Raw genomic sequence first — 22,612 nt, forward strand, 5'->3', positions numbered from 1 at the left:
TGCTATCACTCCAGCTCCTAGAACTTTCTCTTAAGAGTGCCCCGATCTCATTTCTGCAGATTGCATTGACCTCTTTCAGTCTCATTGCTTTGCATCTTCTTTCTGGTGACTGGCAGTAGCAGAGGGGGTTCCATAAAGTTTCGGGGGAATCACATAGACACTTACTTCTAGTCAGTGTTCCCATTCTTTAACTTGTTGGATGTGATTCAGCCTTGCACAGGTGTGCCAGTCGGTCATTCTGGGTATTTTTTGGTTTCCCACACACAAGCTAAGTTTATTGTTTTTTGGGGTTTTTTGGGGGGTCACACTCGGCGATGCTCAGGGGTTACTGCTGGCTCTGCACTCAGGAATTACTCCTGGCGGTGCTTGGGGGGCCATGTGGATGCTGGGAATCAAACCCGGGTCAGCCGCGTGCAAGGCAAATGCCCTACCCGCTGTGCTATTGCTCCAGCCCACAAGCTAAGTTTATTGTAAGCGCTGGCCATGCCTTTTCAACCCACCAGGATCTGAAGCAGAGCTCCCTCACTGCCTGACTCGTGAGCACGGAGAGCTGGTGTAGTAATCCTGAGCTGAGCAACTACATGGGAGTTTAGTATGGTCCAAAGCATCTGGCCTGAAACTTCAAACGAGGACCACTCTTTATAGATTCAGACTAGCCTGCCCCCCTTGGTTTGCGGGCCATGCCCAGTGGTGATCAGTGGGCTACTCCTGGCTCAGTGTTTGGAAGCCCATGCAATGCCGGGAATCATACCCGGGGATCCAGTATGCAAGCCTGTGTTCCAGCCCTTTGAACCATGTCCACAGCCCTCAGAGTAGCTTTTGATGTGATTTCTGAGCTTGTGTGCTAGCAGGCACGGTCGCTCTATACTTCTGCACAGACAACATGTCTACAAAAGAGGTTCACAGCAAAAGCCATGGACGAGCCATCACCATACTGAGATCTTCTCCACTGGGCCTATCCTACATGCAGACCCTTTGCTGGGCAAAACATTACATCCTGCTGGCTCCTAAGTGATGTGTCAGCCCAGTCTTCGGTCTTCACCACTCTGCTCTAGGATTTGAAGAGTTATGGACCCCATGGTGACACCTGGGGGATCAGCAGCCTGTGACCGGCTGAGGCCACTCAGTTTTCTTCCTCTTCTCTCTCTCTCTCTTTTCCCACATACCCATACCCCCTACAAGCTACATTCCAGGCCCAGAATTTGTGGCAGGACCTAGGGAGATTCTCTCCTTCCCTTGAAGTACAACAGGTAAAAGGAAGATCTGCAGATGCTGATGGCTGGCCTTGTTCCCATAGGAAAAGCACTTTTGAGGGGCCAGAGATATAGTAGCACAGGCAAGGTGATTGCCTTGTCCATAAGTAACCTAGGTTTGATCCCCAGCACTCCATAAGGTATCTTGAGTCTGCCAGGAGTAACCCTTGAATGCAGAGTCAGGAGTAAGCCTGAGCACAGCTAGGTGTGCCCACCCCCCAAAAAAGGAAAAAAAGAAAAAGAGAGAGGAGAGAGAGATATATATATATAGAGAGAGAAAAGTAATGAGTGAAGGTGAGCTGAGTGAAGAGGTGAAATATTTTAAGTCCAGCTGTGCTTGATTCTACCCCCAAACTTTTCAACATACCACAGCTTAAATTATTACCCTTTTCACCACAATTTTTGGCACACATTTCCCTATTATTTGCCATGAAAACTATGCTACAAATTCATCACTGGATCCAAGACCATTTCCCCAAATAGGTTTGGTGGAATGTTAAGCGATGTTAATGTTAATGTTAAATGATGATTTAGATAGAAAAGGTTTTCTTCCAAGTGTAAAGAGACATGAATCAATTTGTTTTAAGAGTTTAACTTGATAGTATAAATTTTAAATCTCTTAGAGGTTAGCCTATATTCCTTTCCAATACTTATCCTTCACTAAAGACTATACTTTGGATATATACTTTGGTAGCTTGAGTTCTCTCAAAGTTCAAGCTTTTAGAAAGAAGCAGGATATGCTTCCAGGAGATGTACCATGACCACAAACAAAACTGAAACTTTGGGATTATTCCCCGGCAGCGATGCCTTTTATGCAAATACAAACACTGATTGAAAAAAGTATGAAAACTTTAGCATTCTCCAAATTTCAATAGTTTCCTCAACCGTGGAGGCCAGGATAAAAACTCCGCCTCAGCGAAAGACAAGGCACCCTTTTTGCCTCTCACATCTCCTCAAGACAGCAATGTCCTCACCAGATCAGGACCCTTTACTAGCCCATTCGTTTGACAGCGCTGTTTCAGCGTGGGGTGACAGGGTAGGCACGCGCAGAAAAAAAAGGCTCCTCAGTCGGTCATTTTAGTCATTTTAATAACCAGGTTTACAGTAACAGTCACTGGATGAACTTTTTTTTCTTTCTTTTTTTTTAATCTCAGCTAAACTCAAAACACAGTTTTTTTTCACGGTTCAAACCGAACAGCTCACCGTGTCCCGCAGCCGCCTCACAGCTACCACAGATCACAGGAGTGTCAGCGTGTGTCCACACTCACCAAACACGGGACGGAACACCCACACACCACTTTCCAAAGAGGGGACTTACACTGGGTGCTGGCTGCCTGCGACAGCCCAGGAATCCATCGGGGGACTCAAGGGGAAGGATTTCCAGGAGAAGGCCTGGGAAGGGGATGGGGTGGGAGGGGGCAGGGGGGGTGGGGGCTGGTGCTTGTGACAGGGATCACAGCTGGGGATGGCCCAGCCTGTGGGCAAGAGTCCAGCCTTAGGAGTGAGGCCCTGGGGGCAGAGTCGTGAAGAAAAAGACCAAAGGGTAACTGACCCTGAAGAAAACCCCTTTTCTAAGATAACTACAAAAAAAAAAAAACAACCCTACCATTTAAAAATAACCCCCAAATGATAAGAAACATCTTTGTTATGGTGGCTGATTTAATAGCACCACAAAGAACTTCTCAGCTGCCCACGATCACGGTCCTTAGAGACCATGAGAAGCTGCAGCGGGGGCGGGCGTCCTTCAAGAGGGGCCAGGCTGCCCTGAGCTGAGGCAGCGGAAGAGAGGCTTGGGGGTGGGGGGTCGGGGAGCTGGACCGTGTCCCCCTCCATTTGGAGCCAGAGGACATGCCTCCCTGTCACGCTCTCTTCCTAAACCCTCTACCTAGGGCTCTTCGATAAGGGGACAGGACAAAATCAGAATAAGCACTGGACAGCCAGAGTGGAAATCAAGAAACCAGTGGGGGGTCCCTGAGCATCCTCAGGAATTTCTGTGGTGCCCATGGAGAAGGCACCCAGAAGCCGGCCCTGGAGCAAGGAGGGCAGATGCCAAGTCTGATGTTCTGGCTCTAGTGCTTACTCAGAATTCCCAAGTGCAATGAACTTGGCCGTGAAAGTCCTATTTCGTATCAGAGCGGGGAGGAGTTGACACAGGGGCTGGGCAACGGCCCCAGCGGTGCACCAGATGCTCTGACTGAGTTTATTTTCGCGCCTCTTTCTCCATCTGGTGGTCGTGGCCAGTACTGCAACGTGTCCCTGTCTGGTGCATGAAGTGGAGGCACCGCGTCTCAAAAATCCGCTCTGCCTGCAAGAACCGTGACCCAGACCCTCGGAGTTTTGAGTTATAAATCAAGAGCTGCACCTTAATATAAAAGCACCATGGGAAAAAAGCCCTAAAAACAGAATGCTTCCCTACGTTGAGGAGAAGTCTTTTCTTGTTTTGTTTTGTTACAACAGAAGTGAGTTAGGGCAGGGGGGAATCCTCCAAGATTCCTCTTGAGTCGCATGTTCTCTTTTCTCTGGCCTTCAACTTAGTAAAACCTGCAGTCAGAGACAGTGGTTTCTCCTAAGCACTTAAAAAGAGTCCGAGGCCTGCTCTTGCCTTCAAAGTACTTAGTGCTCAGAATCAGCTCCCAGAGCACGGGAGACTGATCTGGGGCTCCCCAGGCTGCAGACATTGTCCCTGCGTACGGGGGCCTCATCTAGCTCACAGAACTGCTTCCAGAATGGGTTTCCGGAGCACACATCCAGCTCACAGACAGATGCCCACGTCCCCGGCTAAGGTCCCTTTCAGGCCATGACAACAAGCTGTGTGTCACGGTGGCTGACCCTGGGGCCTGGCACGCCTAACCCCCACTTTCCCCGCAGGCTGTGCTGACGATGGGGACAATGCTGGTTTGGGCAGAAAAAACAAATCCAGGGCCCCACAGCCGGGTCCCTCTGCTCATTCGTGTTTTGGTTGTTTTGGGGGAACCAGATGGGGTGTCAGAGATGGAACCCGGGTCAGTGGCAGGCAAAGCAAACACCATGCCCGCTGTACTTCCTCTCCAGCCCTGATGCCCTCTGCTCTTTTTTTTTTCTTCCTTTTTGGGTCACACCCAGTGATGCTCAGGAATTAACTCCTGGCAGTGCTCGGGGGACCAGATGGGATGCTGGGAATCAAGCCTGGGTCAGTCCCATGCAAGGCAAATGCCCCAACTGCTGTCCTATCGCTCCAGTCCCCTGCCCTCTGCTCTTGACTGCCTTTCCCAACCCCCCGCTTAACGCTTGTGAGAGCTGAGATTACCTACCAGGGGCCGGAACAGGGAACATCTAATGCAACTAACTACTTTTCCCAAGGAAGAATTCTAGTCCCCTAGGGCTGTGTTTTGGGTTTCAAGAGTTCCAGAGACTGAAACGATGTATCCTGGCCAGAGAAGCCTGGCTCCCCTCCCCATGGGAGTTGGAGGTGCAGAGAAGGGGGCGGGCAGAGGTTTGCCCCTCTCTGTGTTCACAGAGGGGGAGTGCGAGAGACAGGATCTCCAACGCCAGGGCCTGCTCGGCTCCCAGCGGATTCTGTTTAGAAGCACCAAAGAGGCAGGTCGGTAGGAGCAAGAGAAGGAGCCTGGCCTTCCCCCGTCTTCCCTCCCGACCCAGGAAAGAATGGAACGCAACTCGAGAGAGAGAGGATCGAGCGGATGGAAGTGATGGTCGGCGTCTGATGAGATTGTACATGTTTGGAGGAATAAAACCTACGAGGAGGAGATGTGACAGGGTCTGTGGCCCACGACGCCCACCTTCTCGGCAGACCCGGGGCGGGGGGAGGGGAAGATGGTGATGAAGTGAAGCCGCTGCAAGTGGCCAAAGACCACGGAGACCAACACGCTTCCACAGCACGATACACAAGACCTACGCTTCCCGACTGACCCCCCCTCCCCAGCTCACCTGACCCAGCCCTCCGCCCACAGACCCCAAAGAACTCTCCCTTCTGTTCATTTTCCTGACATCCCAGCTTTGTCTGCCCCTTTGTCGTAAGATGCAACACTACACACGCTCTCAACACTATATAGCACACTTGACCTTAGTGGCCTGATTGCATGCATGTAAATGGGGGGGTGGGGGTGGGGGCTGCAAACAAATCGAGGCTATGCATAAACAGAAAACAAAGCAAGATTCGTAAAGCTAGGCAAGCGAGCGTTAACATTGGAGAAACATAAGGCTTGAGGCTTATTGATTCTATCCATCGAAACGGTTTGGATTCGCTTTCCTTCTTAAATATCGGTGTACCATTTTGGCTTCAAAACAATCTCTTCTTGCTTCTGGCCCCTCTCCCTGGGGAGAGGCGGCTTAACTCAGGGACGTGATATTAGAGCGGCCGCCAGGGGGCGCCACGATGCGCTTGCTGGCAGAGCGGACCCCCTCGTCCACTTGAGTGCCTGTAGTCCATAAACAGGGAACGGGGGAGAGGGACAAGAGAGAAAAATCGATTAGTTTTCCATGTAAGATATGGAATAACTTCCTAGTCTCATCTCCCCAGAAACTTCCTGTCTGCTGTGGCCTGAGGACCATAGAAATGCAGTGAAAAAAAGAAAGCCGAATGGGAACAGTGTTTAATCTTAGGAACAATGTTTCACCTGCGTCGGGGATCTTCCCTTTCATGCCCCCACTCCTTTGGAGAGGCACTTAGATTCATCCCATTTTACAGGGGATGACTGAGTCTGTGAGAAGGGTTGGTGACTTGCCCAAGGAACGTCAAACAGGGACCCTTCCCTCTCCATGGTCACAAACACAAATTCTGCCCACTCCCCCCCCATCAGAAAGAAGCAGCTTGAAGCTAAGTACCGTGCTAGCCAGTGTCTGGCCCAGCGCCACAGAGCCAATGACAAATATTCCTTGCGAATCACATGCCGTGACCCCCAGCAATGTCAGCCCCACACGTTACACCCTCAGGGCCAGGGGAATAGTATGGCGGGATGGTGTTTGCCTTGCACACAGCCCACCCAGGTTCCATCCCCGGCATCCTCCATGGTCCCCTGAGCACCCCAGGAGCGATTCCTGACTGCAAAGCCACGAATAGCCCCTGAGCATCACTGGGTGTGCCACTCACCCCCCTCCCCTCAAAATGTTCCACCTTATCTTTTGCCCCTCCCCCACCTCCGCTCCCTTGCTCTGTCCCGCCAGTGTCTTCCAGCCCCCATCTCCTCCCTCACACAGGGAGACGCCCCATGATTCATATCACTTTCTCTTCTTTCAAAATTACTTTCTCTTCTTACTGGGCTTCCCTCACAGTGTAAAATAGTAACTGGAGAAATGTAAATCTGTATTTGCCTTTTTCCCCATTTTATAACTACTGGTCATAGAGCAATGGGACAAGAATTTTCTACTAATCTCAGCTAGTAGAATCTGAGGGTCATCTTAAAGAAGGAGATAGTAATAAGTAGTTATAAGAAAGAAGCAATAAGACAGTAGTAATTCTTAAAGATAACATTATGGCTAATGCATAATAATGCCAAATATTTGTAGCTACTGTCAGCACTTTTATCATCATTTTATTAACAAGAGGGACTTATTTAAAATCCTACTCTAGGGGCTGGAGTGATAGCACAGTGGGTAGGGCATTTGCCTTGCACGCGGGCGACCCGGGTTCGATTCCCAGCATCCCATATGGTCCCCTGAGCACCACCAGGAGTTATTTCTGAGTGTATGAGCCAGGAGTAACCCCTGTGCATCGCCGGGTGTGACCCAAAAAGCAAAATAAAATAAAATCCTACTCTAGAAGCTATTGCACTTTGCAAATAATCATAATTCCCAGGACAGACAAAGTTATTGCACTTTGCAAATAACAACAACAATAATCATCATCGAGTTATCTTTTGACCTGGATAGACAAGCTCAGCACTTAACCCAGCTGGACTTGGCGCCGTCCAGGGCAGAAACGCAGCTTGTTTCGTCAGCAAGCACCAGGTCTGGCCTCAGGTCTGGCCTCCAAGCACAACGGGCTTCTAACCTCCCTTCGTTGAGCCCCATCTGACGTTCTCAGCAGGGCCCGTTGGGTGCAGCTGCCGCCCTGGCTCTGTCATCCCCCCAGCCGGCCCCGGGTCTGACCCCCTCTCGGGAACTCCCAGCTCCTCCTCCACCTCCCCTGGCCTCCCTTCCTCACGACTCACCCGACAGGCTGAATCCCGACTGATGGAGGTTCCTCACGGGCGGGTTCGGCCGAGTCGGGGAGCCCCGAGTGGAGCCTGCGGGGGTGCCCCCTTTCGGAGTGGTGGTCAGGTCAAACACCGGCCCGTCGTACATGCCCCTGGGGACGGCGTGCAGGTCGGCCGTCTGCAAGAGAAAGAGCCCCTGTTGGTGCTTGTCCAGGAAGGGGAGTGGGGTGGGGAGGGGCAGGGGTGGGAGTGCACAGGCGAAGGAAGGACCAGGGTGGGAGCCCCGCGCCACACGCGCCCAGAGCAAACACCCACAGAGTCCCAGCCCCCCTGAGGGGGAGCAAAGGCAGAGTTGGGACTGGCCCTGAGCTCCCCACCCCTAGCCCTAGGGAATTCTCTCACCCACAAAAAAAGAAAATAGTGAGTGAAAGTTCTGTTTGACACATCACACCATCACACAGTGTATCAGTGAGTTCTGGGCCAGGAGTAGGAGCCAGAAAATGCTAAGTAAGACAGTGATGAGAGCTATAGCAATTTTAAAAGAAAAGAAGTACAAAATAAACCAAAAGGTGGGGCCGAGAGCTGGTGTAGTGAGTAAGCATTTGCCTTCTGGGCACCAGGGCTGGGTTCGATGCTCAGCATCCCATATGGCCACCCAATCCCTGCCAGAAGTGATCCCTGAGGGCAGAGCCAGAAGGAAGCCCCAGGTACTGCCAGGTATGGCCCCCAAACCAAAAAATAAAAAATAAAGAGCAAAAGGGTATGGTTTGATGGGGTGACAACAGAGGTGGTTGGCAGAGGTCTCTCCAAAGCGGCTTCGATCTGCAACAGTTTAGTTGGAGCTGAGAGTGGGGAAGGGGAAGGCAAGGGCAGAGGGATGGCGTGGACAGCTGGTTCCCGGGGCAGAGGGACAGCGTGGACACTGGCTCATAGGCAGTGTGGACGGCTGGTTCCCTGGGCAGTGGGACACAGTGGATGGCTGGTTCCCAAGGCAGTGTGGACAGCTGGTTTCCAGGACAGCGGGACAGTGTGGACAGCTGGCTCCCAGGGCAGTGGGGCAGTGCGGAGCGCTGGTTCCCAGGGTGTGTCACGGCAGGTTCTCAGCAGTGGGACCCCACAGAGCAACAGAGGACCCGGGCCAGAGAGAGCACAGCGGGGAGGGCAGCTGCCTTGTAAGCAGCAGATGTGGCTTTGGTTCTGTCACCCATAAGATTCCCCCCAACCCGTCAGAAGTGATCCCGGAGCACAGAGCCGGGAGTCGGCACAGAGCACTGCTGACTGTGCCGCCTACCTCTGCCCAAAGACAGGATGGAAGAGCTGCAGGCCATGGGAAGGGCTGGGGCTCAGGTCACGCGTTGCGAAGCCACCAGCGAAGGTCCTCTGCACTCAGCGCACAGACCGGCTGGCAGCCTGCACAAGGGCATCCTCTGTGCTGCCCCCTGACCTCAGATGTGACCATGAACATGGCCGGGGGCCTTCCCCTGCCCCCTGTGCATGCTCTATGCCAGGCCTGGGGCCATGTCCCCTCCCCAAATCCCGCCTCACCAAGGGTTCCTGGCCTCACAGACAAACTGCAGGGCCACGCCCGACGATGGTGCAGTGCGCACAGCACACCACTGCCCACTGCCTCCTGCTGCAGGAGAGGCCTTTGGGGGTCCACAGACCCCCGTGAGGCAGAGACTCGGGGCAAGGCCGCAGCCCACGCAGGGCACGGCTCATTCCAGCTGCTGCTTGTGACGCAGGGGGCCGGAGACTGTATCCGTCCCCTCCCCACCCTGCCCACGAACTCCAGCTCACCGACACTTGGGGACTGGGCAAGATTTTAATCCCATGGGTGCAAATGAAGAACCAGCAGGAGGGAGGCCTGAGGGTCAGGCACCTTCTCCACGGCTGGAGTGGGGGCCTGGTTCACCGGAGCACCAGTCCTACTCCGCACGAGCAAACAGACAGGAAGAGCCAAGGCTCCGTGTCACCATCCCCGTGCCTAAGTGGGGTGCAGAGACCGCCCCCCCCGCCAGTGCACTACTTACCCTCCTCCGGGCCTTGATGCGCTTGTAGACATAGTCCGAGAAGGGGCTGCAGGGGAGGAAGCGGCCGCCCCCCTGGGTCACATGCAGGTTGCCGTCTTCCAGCATGATCTTGCCCTGACAAATGACCACCAGAGGCGCCCCGCGCAGCTCCATGCCCTCGAAGATGTTGTACTCTGCAGCCTGGACACAGGGGAGAGGCCAAAGTCATGGGTGTCGGCACAGGCAGCAGGGAAAGAGCCACTCCCTTCTCCTGGGCTGGAGACCCTGTCCCAGGGGCACTAGAACCAACGCACCCGCAGAGCGGAGATAGCTCCCGCCCGTCCGCACACCTTCGACAGGAGAGGTCTGTGGGGACCAACTCTGGCTGAGCGGATTGCACCTCCCACCGTCACGAAGCATAGCCGGGTGACAGTACAGCCGGTACGGCACTTGTCTTGCACGCGGCCAACCTGGCTTTGATCCCGGCATCCCATAGGGTGCCCTGAGCACCGCCAGGAGTGGTTCCCAAGTGCAGTCAGGAGTAACTTCTCTGGGCACTGCTGGGTATGGCCCCCAAACAAAACCAAACAGAAAGAAGCATTGCCCTCTTCTGAGGTCCTCAGGGAGGTGCTCGGGACTCAAGGGGAAGCTGGGTGAGATGCAAGTTTTGCGTGGGTTAGCACTGAAGAGAACTCAAATACCGTGACTCGCAAGAATGCGTACACTGCACGCACAGCAGGATTTCACTGTCCACTAAGTGTAAATCACGGGCATCCAGAGTCAGCTTGTCTGGGCTGTACTCCTGGCTTCACTCTGAACTTGCTGCCCAAAGGAGTGAATTCCTTTACCCGCTACCCGCCCACCCTGGCCAACCCCTATACCTTTATCTAAACAATGAGGATAATAATCATATGTGCCTACAGAAGGCCATTGCAGAGAATCAATAGAATCTCATTGCCAAATAGAAATGCTTGAAAATATCGACAATTTTTCTGAATAAGTAGCCCTTGGTGTTAGGTTTGGGGCTTCAATTACCATCTCCCACGTGACACTTGTCATGAGGAGTTCACCAGGTGTCACCCTTTCTTGCTCCTTCTAGGCTCAAGGTAGCACCATTCTTGCCCTGAGAGGCAAGGCCACAGGACTGGCTAGGGCCAAGGCATGGGGAGAGGGTGTCACCCTGGGAAAGCTTTCTAAGCCTCAGACACTCACCAAGCCCCAGTGCAGGCCCAGCAATCATGACACCGAGTGGCCAGAGAGAGCCAGGATGCCCGCTTGCCCGGGACACTAGGATGGGAAGCCCTTCAGCTGACCCAGCTTGGGAAGCGGGAATGATACTGCTGAGGTTTAAATCACTGAGAACTGGGTCTGTGTGTAAGGGGGGAAGGGCGGTGTGTTGGTAATTGTGACACATGAAGGCTGCTAACTGCCCGGTGGAACACGTGTGCACATACGCACATGGACGCACACTCGTGCACATTCACACACACCCTCAGTGAGTTAGTTCCAGAGGGGCATTGTCAATTCTGTGTCCCTCCCAGCAGCTCAACCTACCGACTGGTGGTTCTTGGCAGAGACGATCTTCACGGCATCCGGGTCCCAGATCACAAGGTCACTGTCGGAACCAACAGATATTCTTCCCTTGCGGGGATACAAGTTGAAGATCTTGGCAGCATTTGTGCTAGTCACGGCCACAAACTGGTTTTCATCCATTTTTCCTGTAGCCTGTTAAAGGTGGGGAGGAAGGAAGGAAGGAAGGAAGGAAGGAAGGAAGGAAGGAAGGAAGGAAGGAAGGAAGGAAGGAAGGAAGGAAGGAAGGAAGGAAGGAAGGAAGGAAGGAAGGAAGGAAGGAAGGAAGGAAGGAAGGAAGGAAGGAGCATAGGAGGAAGGATGAAAGGAAGGGAGGGACGGAGGGAGGAAATAATGAATGTGGGGGCTTCTCAAGGGCCCTCACAAGGTGCAACTATCTGACACACATAACTGCTACCCCAAACTTGACAATCTGTCCTGGCTGGCGGCAAAGTAGTTCTACACATGCCTTCAGATGGCAGTCCCTGTCCTGGAGCATTTTCTCCCTCAAATACATGCACAGATTCACTCATCCATTCTAATTCCATAAAGGATTGCCAAGGGCTCTCAGCCAACCCACGTGTGAACCCATTTCCAGGTGTTTCATGGACATGGAATAAATACAGAAGGATCTATCAGCGGACAACAATGGCTATCCCCAAATTACGAGATTAGGTTTGGCTTTTTTGGTTTGTTGTCTGTAGCAAGTTTGCTTTTTCTGTGGTCTCCAAGTGTTCTTAATCAAGCACGTATTACTGTGGTGTGAGAACACACATGTATATTTTAACAATTTCATATAGTGTCAAGATAAAGCATCCCTATTTATAAATATGAAATAATGCTTAGAATGAGGCAAAATCAAATTAGCTACGTATAAGTAGAGAAAAAGATAGTTATAGTTTCCCTGGCTTCATAACACAAATCCCAGTTAAGGAAAGAAGAATCTGGTTTCTTCTTTCCTTAAAAGAAAAGGGCCGGCCGGAGAGCTAGTACAGTGGGTAAGGCCCTGGCCTTGCATGTGCCTGACCGATCTGATATGTTCCCCTGAACACTTATTTGCAGGAGTGATTCCTGGATGCAGAGCCCAGAGTAAGCCTTGAGCACTGTTGAGTGTGTCCCAAAGCCAAAAAAGTAATTTTAAAAATTGGTTTAAGATATCTAGCTTCGAGGCTGGAGCGATAGTAGAGTGGGTAGGGTGTTTGCCTTACATGCAGCCAGCCTGGGTTCGATCCCTGGCATCCCATACAGTCCCCCAAGTACCACCAGGAGTAATTCCTGAGTGCAGAGCCAGGAGTAACCCCTGAGCATTGCGGGTATGATCCAAAGAGCAAAATAAATAAGTAACTAAATAAAAATCTAGCTTGGAACTTCCTAGAAGCCAAAAAAGAAAGTGGAAACTTAATAGTTTCCATTAAACCATTAAGTATAAATAAGGCATTAGTCCACATGCAGGTACCAGTCCCCTGGTCCTGAGATTATTCTCCCTAGTTCTAAAATGAGTGTTTTATGAATAAAACCCAGGGACGCTAGTTGCTTAGTAATGCGCCAATTTCTAATTTCACTAAAATCTTTTAGAGAGCATTCATTTGTATGGCTATTTCTTTGTCAACCTCAGTGACATCAAAAGGAAAATGAACATGCTGTTCTACAACCACCTGCGCAGGGGCTGAGCACCCAGTGAGAGGCAGCCTTGTGAGGGATGGGCTGAGGCAAGACCCTTAGCTCAGCTTTCAATGTGTCTAGCCCTCTCCAAAGAAGTCGTAAAACTCTCCAAGTGTCTCAATTCACTTCAATTTTACAGACAGACTCTATCTTCAGTATAGATGGGAAGACCTGCATACCTGGTTCTTGGTCCTTAACAACTCCAGAAAGTGCCCGGTCCTACTGACTGTCCCCCTTGTCTCATGCCATCCTCTGCCCACCACTCCCCCATTCATTTTATTTTTACTTGTGTCCCCTTGGAATATCCCGAGTGCCCATTGGGAGCTACATGGCCCCCAGCTGAGAAACACTCCTCGAGATAATTGTACCCAAAGTGGGCCATGCCATCCATTTCTTTCAGCAGGAAAGGGGCTGCTCCAGAATGACCTCTCTCCTACGCGGGGCTTACAGGTGCCCGTCAAGGAAGCAACAGAGGGCCAAAGGCAGCTCAATGGGAGAACTGACTCATTCAACTCAGTTTGGTGGGGTGGGAGGAGAGGTGGGTACACTGGCGAGGGGCGTGATCCTAGGATCACCTGCCCAGAAACCCCCGTCATGGCCAGTATTGCAAACCACACAACCCTGATCAGTTAGAACAACACAGACATGCCAGCCCTGGGGAAAGACGGCAACAACTGGGGTGGTGGCAGGCGCCTTCACTGCAGCTGGGGGTCTCTCTGCCCGCTCACAGAAAGAAGGTATGTTTCTGGGGCGGGAGCAAGAGCACAGCGGATAGAGCACTTGCCCTGCTCCCTGGCACCCATGTGGTTCCCCAAGCCCTCCAGGAGGGATTCCTGAGCACAGAGCCAGGAGGAAGCCCTGAGCACCACGGAATGTGGCCCCAAAATGATGACAACCAAAATCAAGTGTATTTCCCTTGGAAGTGTTGAGCACTTTTTTTTTTCTAAAAGGGGGGTGGTAGTCTAAATAAATTTGGGGACCTCCAGAATCTATTCCTCAAACATCACAGTCACTCGCTTCCAGAGACATCTCTGCAGCTCCAAGGACCCATCTGAACCGCACACAGCCCCTGAGGGAAAGAAGGAGCAGGGACGGGAGACTGTGACTAGGCCCTGGCATCGCCCCACAACCTCGATTCTTACCACGGCCTTGTCCCAGATGACCGACATGCGCTCCTCCACCCCATTGGTGCCCTCGGGGATGGCTGTGAAGTTGTCCTTCCCGACGGCTTTCTGGGCAGTGCTGAAGGTGCAGTGGGCACTCCCGGAGAGCTGCAGGTCCCCACTGGCGGAGGAGGGAGGGGCAGGTGATCACAAGAGTGGCCAACCTGGGGGCCCAGACCCGAGGGTAGAGCCTACGCGTGTGAAGCCTAAGTGTGTGGAGCACTGGCACTGGAGTCTAGAATCTTCCCTCTATCACTTGCTGCCCTAGGGAATTTGGGAGAATGTTCTCCCATCTCTGGCACCCAGTTACCCCATCCGGAAATTGAGGGGGTGGGATTTTGTCATCTCTTGTGTAACAAAATCAAAGGGACTCAAGTGTGTGTGTGTGTTGGGGGGGGATGTGAGCACATGAGTTGTCGTATAATTGTGATCTGGGGGGTTACCACAGTGGCTGCTCAGAATTAGGAAAGAGGTTCATGTTTTTTAAGCTGAGTTACAAAAGGGGATGAGGCGCCTTCCCTCATAAAGCTACGAGGACCAGCAAGCTCACACGTGAGGCGCCTCTGAGCATGTACTCCATGGGAACTGCTATGACCACTGCTGACATGACTGTTGGGTGGGGGCGGTTGAACGATGAGTGGGAAGAGCCGACTGTCTGTCCCAGACTGCAGGGAATGAGATGTTTTGTGCCCTGCAGGCTCTCTTCTAGTATCTGGGGGTGCACCCGTCCCACGGCCCTGACGTGTTGGCATGCAGTGGAGCTGTAGGATGAGCCCGCACAGACCTGGCCAGCAGGGAGTTGATGTAGTCAGGGGTGGTTGGGTCGGGGCTCAGAGGAGGGGATGTCACAAAGGCAGCCGCTTTGGCCCAGTTCTTGCTCCAGTAATGGGTCCCATCAGTGCCGAGACTGGCGGTGATGGGCTCACCAAACACCACGTTTCCTGTGGGAGGTAGGAGACAGAAAATGGCTTTGCAACAACAGAAACACCATCTACACTTCTATGGTCACTGCAGCACTATTCACTATAGCCAGAATCTGGAAACAACCTGAGTGCCTGAGAACAGATGACTGGATAAAGAAACGATGGCACATCTACACAGTGGAATACTACACAGCGGTTAGGAAAAATGAAGTCATGAAAGTTGCCTATAAATGGGTGGGCATGGAGAGTATCGTGCTGAGTGAAATGAGTCAGAGGAGAGGGACAGATATAGAATGGCTCCATTCATTTGTGGTCTTATATATATATATCACTGTATCACTGTCATCCCATTGCTCATCGATTTGCTCAAGCGGACACCAGTAACGTCTCCATTGTGAGACTTGTTACTGTTTTTGGCATACCAAATATGCCATGGGGAGCCTGCTAGGCTCTGCCGTGCAGGAAAGATACTCTCGGTAGCTTGTGGGTCTCTCTGAGAGGGGCAGAAAAATCAAACCTATCGGCCGCGTGGAAGGCAAATACCCTCAGCTTAACTCTAAGTACCGCTTGGTACCTAGTACCAAGTACCTCTTGGTACTATCTCTCCAGCCTATATATATACACATATATATGCATATATATATATATATAATATCCATAGCCACAGAAAACAGGACTATAAGGAGGACTAGTCAATGGCTGGAATCTGTCACAAGTGTGTGGGGGACAGAGGGTAGGTGAGAGAGAGAGAGGGAACCAGTATGACAATAATAGCTAGAAATGATCACGCAAGAATTAAGTGTTAAAAGTAGGTAAAGGGAAATACCTGATAACCTTTCAGTATCTGTATTGTAAACCACAATGCCCCAAAGGAGAGAGAGACAGAGACAGAGAGACAGAGACAGAGACAGACAGGCAGAGTGAGACACAGAAAGAGACAGAGAGAGAGGAAAAGTGCCTGCCATAGAGGCAGGCAGAGAGGCTGGGTGATGGGAGGGAAACTGGGGCAGGTGCTGGGAAACACACGCTGGTGGAGGGATGGGTGTTGGAACACTGTATGACTGGAACTGGAACCTAATCATGAACTGCTTTGTAATGGTCCATCTCAAAGTGATTCAACAAAAATAAAATCTTACAAAAAAATAAGAAAAAAGAAAACAGGTTTGCAGAAGCTGAGGTTTTCAGCGGTGCTCTAGTCATTCCAGCCCTGCGACTAGCTCCAGGTGTGGCCATGGAGCTGGGCCGGCCTGCCTGCGAGTCCAGACTCTCATCTCTGGCTTCCTCTCTGCTTAGTGTAAATGATTCCTAATCCATAGATTACAGGCAGCCACTGCCTGGAAGAGGCAGCATTCATTCCAAGCATTTGAGACCAATTGAAATTTGAGGTGAGAGACAGATAGACGGCTAAGTGGAGTGAGAGCCAGCCAGGGTTCACCACCAGCCAGAAAAGTCACCAGGTGAAACAGACCATCCTGGAACTGATTAAATAAGATTATGCCGACTTCTCGGGCTTGGGGAAACGGGATTTGGCACAGAGTGTCTGCATCAGGAGGAAACTTGACTGCTCCATGCCTCCTATGTCCGCTGGAGGAGGCCAAGGTCCCAAATGTGCCCACGTCACATTGTCCTGAGGTCCCAAGGATAGCCTTTGGTTCTACAAGATTAATTCTGCCCCCAAACGATGAAAAGCTCCCAGGGTGATCCTGCTTGATACTTCTTAACCCTAAGCCAAGAGTGACCTGCTTCAAAATACCTAAACACCTGGGACACGATAAAAATACTGAATTTCCTGAACAAATACCATGACCTCTTGGCACCTGTATTGCAAAGCATAATGCACAAAAGGAAAAGGAGAGAGTAAGAAGGAAAGTGGCTCCCATAGAGGGAGCTTGGGGTGGGGGTGAGGTGTTGGGGGATGGTAGTGAGGAAACAGGGGACATTGGTGGTGGGAAATGTGCACTGGAGGAGGGATGGGTGCTGGATCATTGTATGACTGAAACCCAATTATTGAGGCATTGATGATATTCAATTAAAATATTTTTTAATTAAAAAAATTAATGTGGAGTTCATGCCCAATTCACTCAGCCTAATCAATGGCTGGATAAGTAGCAGTACTCCTACATTTAAAAAATAAATAATAAAAAGCTGGGACACTTATATGGGTCCGATCTCTGTTCTGTTCTGGAATGAAGACTCAAATGTCACAGAAGTGAGGGAAGCTGCTGGGAGCACACTGATCTAAGCCTTTATTCCCCCCTTAGCAGGAGGGGGTCAGTCTACCCCAGCATGGCACCCAGGGCGCTGCTTCTGGAAAAGCTCAGTCCAGGAGTGCAGGTTGGGGGGGGGTCCAGCATTTGGTTCAGTGTTCTCAGTGCTTCGACCACCTAGACCATGAGCAGAAGTACTTGGGGTGCCATGAGGTGCGGGGGTTCAAGACCAGCGCCTTTCACCTACTCTGCGTGTGATCCACCCTCTGAGCTGTCTCCCTGAATTTCTCGGGGATGACAGAGCAGTACAGGAGGGATGGGTGATCTCACAGGTTATCTTACAGAAGATGGATTTTGTACCAAGTTTCTTGGAGCCAGGATCTTGGGCTCAGCAGACCCTGTGCAGACCTGGATTCCTTCAACTTCCATCCTCTACCCTCTGCTTTCAGTGCCCCGTGGGGTTGAGGAAAGAAGGCTTTATGCAAAATTCTAAATAGATGTAGCCTTGTTTTGACTTGGGTCAATTGACCCTGGTTGTCTAGAATTCTGTCAGGAAGAATCCTAATAATGCTTTTGGTCTAACTGTGAAAGTGAGAATAAGGGGACAGAGAGATGGCTCAGTGGTCAAAGCATGAGCTTAACAGGCATCGGGGACCCAAAGTTGAAACATTTGGCCCCTTGAGTACCACCAGGTGTTGCCCTGGTAGCCCCTGAGTCACCACTATATGTTCCCTGGAGCCCCCCAAGCTCCACCAGGCACAGCTTTGGAGACCACTTCCCCCACCAGAAGGATCGCAGGGTGCCCCGAGCAGTCCCCAGCACTGCAGGACACAAGTAGAGCCACGTCCTCAGGCTCTAGCACTGCCTGGTTGGGAATGGGCTCTGGGGCCCCTGAGCACTGCTTGTGAGTTCCCTCTCCCTGAAAAAGGAGAGTGTGATTGATTATTTGATGTCTGCCATAGGCCAAAGAAGGGAGCAATGGCGCATGGCGACCCTCCTCTTGGCAGTCAAAACCGGACTCCGATGACTTACGAAAGTAATCGGGGCATGTGCTTTGCATGCAGGAGGCCCTGGTTTGATTCCCAGTATCACATGGTTCCCTGAGCCCTGTCAGGAGTGGCACTTCAGCATACAGCATATCACCACAAATGGCCCTAAACATGACTAGCTATGGCCCTTTAAAATAAATAACTGTCATTGTCATCCCATTATTCATGGATTTGTTCGAGCAGGCAACAGTAATTTCTCCATTGTTAGACTTGTTGTTACTGATTTTGGCATATCGAATACGCCATGGGGAGCTTGCCAGGCTCTGCCATGTGGGTGGGATACTCTCAGTAGCTTGCTGGGCTCTCCAAGAGGGGCAGAGGAATCGAACCTGGGTCGGCTGCGTGTAAGGCAAATGCCCTACCCGCTGTGCTATCGCTCCAGCCCTTTAAAATAAATAAATGATAAACATTGAATATAATAATTAATAATAATAATAATAAACAAGACAGCCAGGCAGAGAGTCTCTTGCCCACATGCCTGGCTGTCTTTCCCAGGGTCCCTCGGAGGGGATGGGCTCCAGCTTCCCTCCCCACCCCGAGTAGAGCTCCCGGCGGCCGAAGACCACTGGAACCTAGCCACAGCCATGCTCAAGGCCCCTCTCCACATGTTCGGACAAGCCTCACACATGAAGGTACCGGCAGAGGAACCCAGGTGTGTGTAATCCCATCAACGGCCAACATCCAGAGACTTAAAAGTAAGCTCCCAGAAATGTGCAGCCGCTTTGCAGCCGCACAATCTTTTATAACTTACTTCTCCCTCTGGGAGAAACTCACAAGCTACTGAGAGTTTCCTGCCCACATGGGACAGCCTTGTAAGCTTCCCTTGGTGTATTCATATGCTAAAGCCAGTGACAAGCTGGATCTCATTCCCCTGACCCTGAAAGAGCCTCCAATGCTGCATCATTGGGAAGGCCGAGTGGAGAGAGACTTCTGAAATCTCAGGGATAGGACGAATGGAGAGGTTACTGAGCTCGCTCGAGAAATCGACAATCAACGGGATTTCATGATCGTGATCGTGAATAAACATTCAAAGAAGCTCCAAAAATAGCCACTAAAAAAATAAAATAAAATAAAAAGAGGCATGCAAGTCAGAGCATTGTGACTAGAAATAAATGACATGGACTAGAACGTAACTGAACACCCTGGTTCTTCTGGACTTGGTGTTGAGTAGAATAACCAAAACCTGCCATTCTACCTGGGTTTGAAAGTGAGCTCACCCAGCCAGAAGGTCCCAGACAAGCACTGCCATCACCGCCTCAGATACCCGATGCTAATGATCCCTGCACCTCAGTAACCTTGGAGAACCCTCTGTACAAGGCACTGAAGTATTTACCTCCATGCATGGCAGACTGTTGGTCCTCATTACACTTGTGAATGTTAGCTAGGAGCAGACTGGTGGAGTACTAAAAACACTTGGTGTTTCGATACTCTGGAGTTTCAAGTGTGCCCTGCGTGGTGTGGGAGGAAGCTGCCGTGCTCTCTGCATCTCCCTGGGTGCAGAGCTCCCGCTGACAAGGCAGTGCCGGTGCATTCAGGGGGTGCCACCAGCTTTTCATCACTGAAAATGTCTCCCTTCCACCTAGAGACACAGCGGGACGGCTTCCCAGGCTGCGGAATCATGAGCCAGAAAGTGACTGGGGAGGAATTCTTCTATAGGAAGACCCAGAGTCTCAGTAGTAACTGAAACCCCTTTTCCATGAGGTCCTGGGGTCATCTTGGGAGAACGCTCCAAGCAGAAAGGAGCCAGGGATAAGCAGATGGCACAAGAGTGAAATATCAAAAGTAGGTCTGGGGCTGAAGAGGAGAGGCTGGGGTGGGTGGTGGTGGTGGGGGGTGTCCCGTGAACACTCTTTTCTCTTTCTTCCTCTTTAAAGCTCTTCTCTCTCCCCTTCTCTGTTTTCTGTTCTTTCTTTTGCCTCCCTTGCCCGCCCCTCTGTCCTCTCTTCCTTGCTGTTTTCCCAGAATGGGTAAGAAACATGGGCTTGTTTTCCTGGTTTTTCCCAGTGACTCATCGCCATGGAGCAACCACAGGGTGTCACGCTGGGATATTTGAAAGCTGAGAGAGAAAACAGCAGGCTTGCTGAGCGCGGGGCCAGGCAGGAGGCTCCGCAGGACTGACCAGTTCAAAAGGCTGTCTAGACAATTAAGAAGATGCCCTCCCCCAAGAACTGGGCCTCCCCTTGCCAGAAGTCAGGCGGCTGAGAACTCAGCCATCAGGCAGCCAGGGCTATTTTTAACCGTCATGCTCTGATGTTTGGGGTCTGGAGGCTGGATCCATCACCCGCCTCTTGACTACCACAATGACCAGAGTGCAGGGTAGTGACACACATGGGCTCGAATGCCTCCAGCCTTGCAACCACACTCTGCCCATTTGCCCAGTGCTGTCAGAGAGCCATTTGTGTGTTGAGAATGGAAACCAAAAGCCAAAAAAGCAAGCTTCAGAGAAGAATGGATGTGAGGGGCTGGAGCGATAGTACAGTGGGTAGGGCATTTGCCTTGCACTCGGCCGACCCGGGTTCAACCCCCAGCATCCCATATGGTCCCCCAAGCACCAGGAGTAATTCCTGAGTACAGAGCCAGGAGTAACCCCTGAACATCGCTGGGTGTGAACCCCCCCCCAAAAAAAAATAAGCAAAAAAAAAAGAATGGACGTGAAGGACAGACATAGAATGACTGCATTCATTTGTGTAGCATAATATGAGACTAACACCTAAGGACAGTAGAGATAAGGGCCAGGAAGATCACACTGGTTTGAAAGCCAGTCCCACGTGCTGGGGAAAAGGCAGTTGGGACGGAACGGGGACCAGTACGTAAATGATGATTGGAGAGTTGGGAGATGTGTGCTGAAAGTAGACCAAGGACCAAACACGATGACCTCTTGGCATCTGTATCGCAAGTCACAATGTCCAAAATGAGAGAGAGAGAGAGTAAGAAGGATTGTACCTGCCACAGAGGCAGGGAGTGGGGTGGGGTGAGGGTGGCAGGTGGGACACGGGAACAATGATGGTGGCAAATGTGCACTGGTGGAGGGATGGGTGCTCGAGTATTGTTCGAAGCAAACGCAATCATGCAAGTTTGCAACTGTATCTCACGGTGATCCAATAAAAGTTGTTGAATATGAAAAAAAAATGAGACAGAAAAAAAAAAAGAATAGAGGTGAACAGAAGGCCAGCACACAATGCCCAAAGGCAGCTGGAGAGAAGTGGCAATGGGACAGTAGCGGTGGGAAGGGCGGCCTGGGCCGGAAGCCCACGGCAGTAGCGAGGTGCTGGGGACCACTGACCCCCCTTTCCAAAACACCCTGTGTTGACTGTTTGGCTCAAGCAGTGGCATCTTCACTCTAGCCTTCAGTCTAGACTCAATTCTGCTAACCCAATTCTCTGCCTCAGAGTTGACGCCGGGTTGGGGGACGGCATGACCTACAGCAGGGCCGAGACAGCCCTGGGGAGGCTTTTCTGCCTGAGCTGGTGGGAAAGAGGGGCCCTCCCTCCTCCTCCAGCCCCTCTCCAGCAGGCCCCTCTAGGCGTGTATCCTAGACCTGTTAACACTGAGAAGAAAGTCAACAGAGAGGAAAGCCGCACCAAGGCAGGAATACGAGGGGAAGAGTCCCAAGGGCAGGGCTCTAACTCCCTGATCTAGCCATTCCTGAAACCCACAACCAGTCCTGTTTTTCTGAAGTCATTTGTCTTGATGTTTCCACGATGCATTGGAGAAATCGAGGTGGGTGGATGGATGGAGAGGGGGACCGAGATGTGATCAAGTGAGCTGTTAATGGTAAGGAGTCCAGACAAGGGCTTCCCATCCACTTCTTTTAATTCTGTGTCACAGAATGACTTAGCTATGTGTGTTTTACTCTGAGTTGGAGCAAGGAACTCCTCAGACACAATCCCAGCTCAGAGAGAGGGCAGGAGATGAAAGAAAGAGCAAAGAGGGGAGAAGGAGAAAGAGGTACCACCCGCTCTCCAAACCACAGATCCAAGCTGTGTTATCTCAGGCAAAACCCTGAGCTGACTCAGTACTCTCATCTGCCAACTGGGAGCAACTTTGGGGTCCTGTTGGCATCCACACTGATAGGCGGAAAGGATCCACATGGATGTGCAAACTGGGCTTTCAGGAAAGGAAGGCAGTGAGCGACACAGGCACCCTTTAAGGCGGGGAAGGGTGCGGTGGGTGGAACCCTGGGGTTTCCCAGCCATAGTCACCTTTCTTCCTGGCTTGGGAGATGAGGTCAGCTGCACTCTTGCTCATGACCTTTGTGATGTAGAGGGGGCAGTTGGTTTGGCTGGCGATGGTGATGGCGCGGAAGACGGCCTCGGCTTCCAGCTGCAAGCAAACACACAGAGTGCCCAGGAGTCAAGCGGAGCGAGGGATGCCCTCATCAGATCTGGATTGATCTCAGAGATTGTGTCTCAGCTGTGCCCTGGGTGTGTCCAGGCCTCTGCTCCCTGTCTTCCCAGGGTCCAGACCCTGCCGACACACAATCCCCCTGTAGATTGTGAAATCAGCTGAGCATTAAAACCTAGCTACACCGATGGGGCCAGCAAGGGGTTCAGGCCAGCTAATTCCAGTTACTTTCTTATAATCCACGGGCATCTCTGCATTAAAACCTTGGGGCATTGTGCTCCTCTGTCGCACCCTGAAGCAGG

At 51.6% G+C, this 22,612-nt stretch overlaps 1 protein-coding gene across 2 annotated transcripts in view; it reads right to left on the reverse strand.

Annotated features, from left to right (window-relative positions):
• Positions 1–2,320: 2,320 nt before the first annotated feature.
• DPYSL3 (dihydropyrimidinase like 3) overlaps positions 2,321–22,612 on the reverse strand; it is a 119,114-nt gene continuing 98,822 nt past the window's right edge. For both annotated transcript variants that reach the window (XM_004618168.3, XM_055143066.1), the window contains exons 8-14: positions 22,169–22,289; positions 14,572–14,728; positions 13,767–13,908; positions 10,948–11,118; positions 9,415–9,594; positions 7,400–7,562; positions 2,321–5,668 (exon numbers count right to left, since the gene is read on the reverse strand). In XM_004618168.3, the coding sequence (XP_004618225.2) occupies positions 5,580–5,668; positions 7,400–7,562; positions 9,415–9,594; positions 10,948–11,118; positions 13,767–13,908; positions 14,572–14,728; positions 22,169–22,289 (1,023 nt within the window). In that variant the 3' untranslated portion in view covers positions 2,321–5,579. The remainder of the gene's footprint in view (positions 5,669–7,399; positions 7,563–9,414; positions 9,595–10,947; positions 11,119–13,766; positions 13,909–14,571; positions 14,729–22,168; positions 22,290–22,612) is intronic.

Source organism: Sorex araneus, chromosome 6 (genome assembly GCF_027595985.1).
Source record: "Sorex araneus isolate mSorAra2 chromosome 6, mSorAra2.pri, whole genome shotgun sequence".
NCBI lineage: Eukaryota > Metazoa > Chordata > Mammalia > Eulipotyphla > Soricidae > Sorex > Sorex araneus.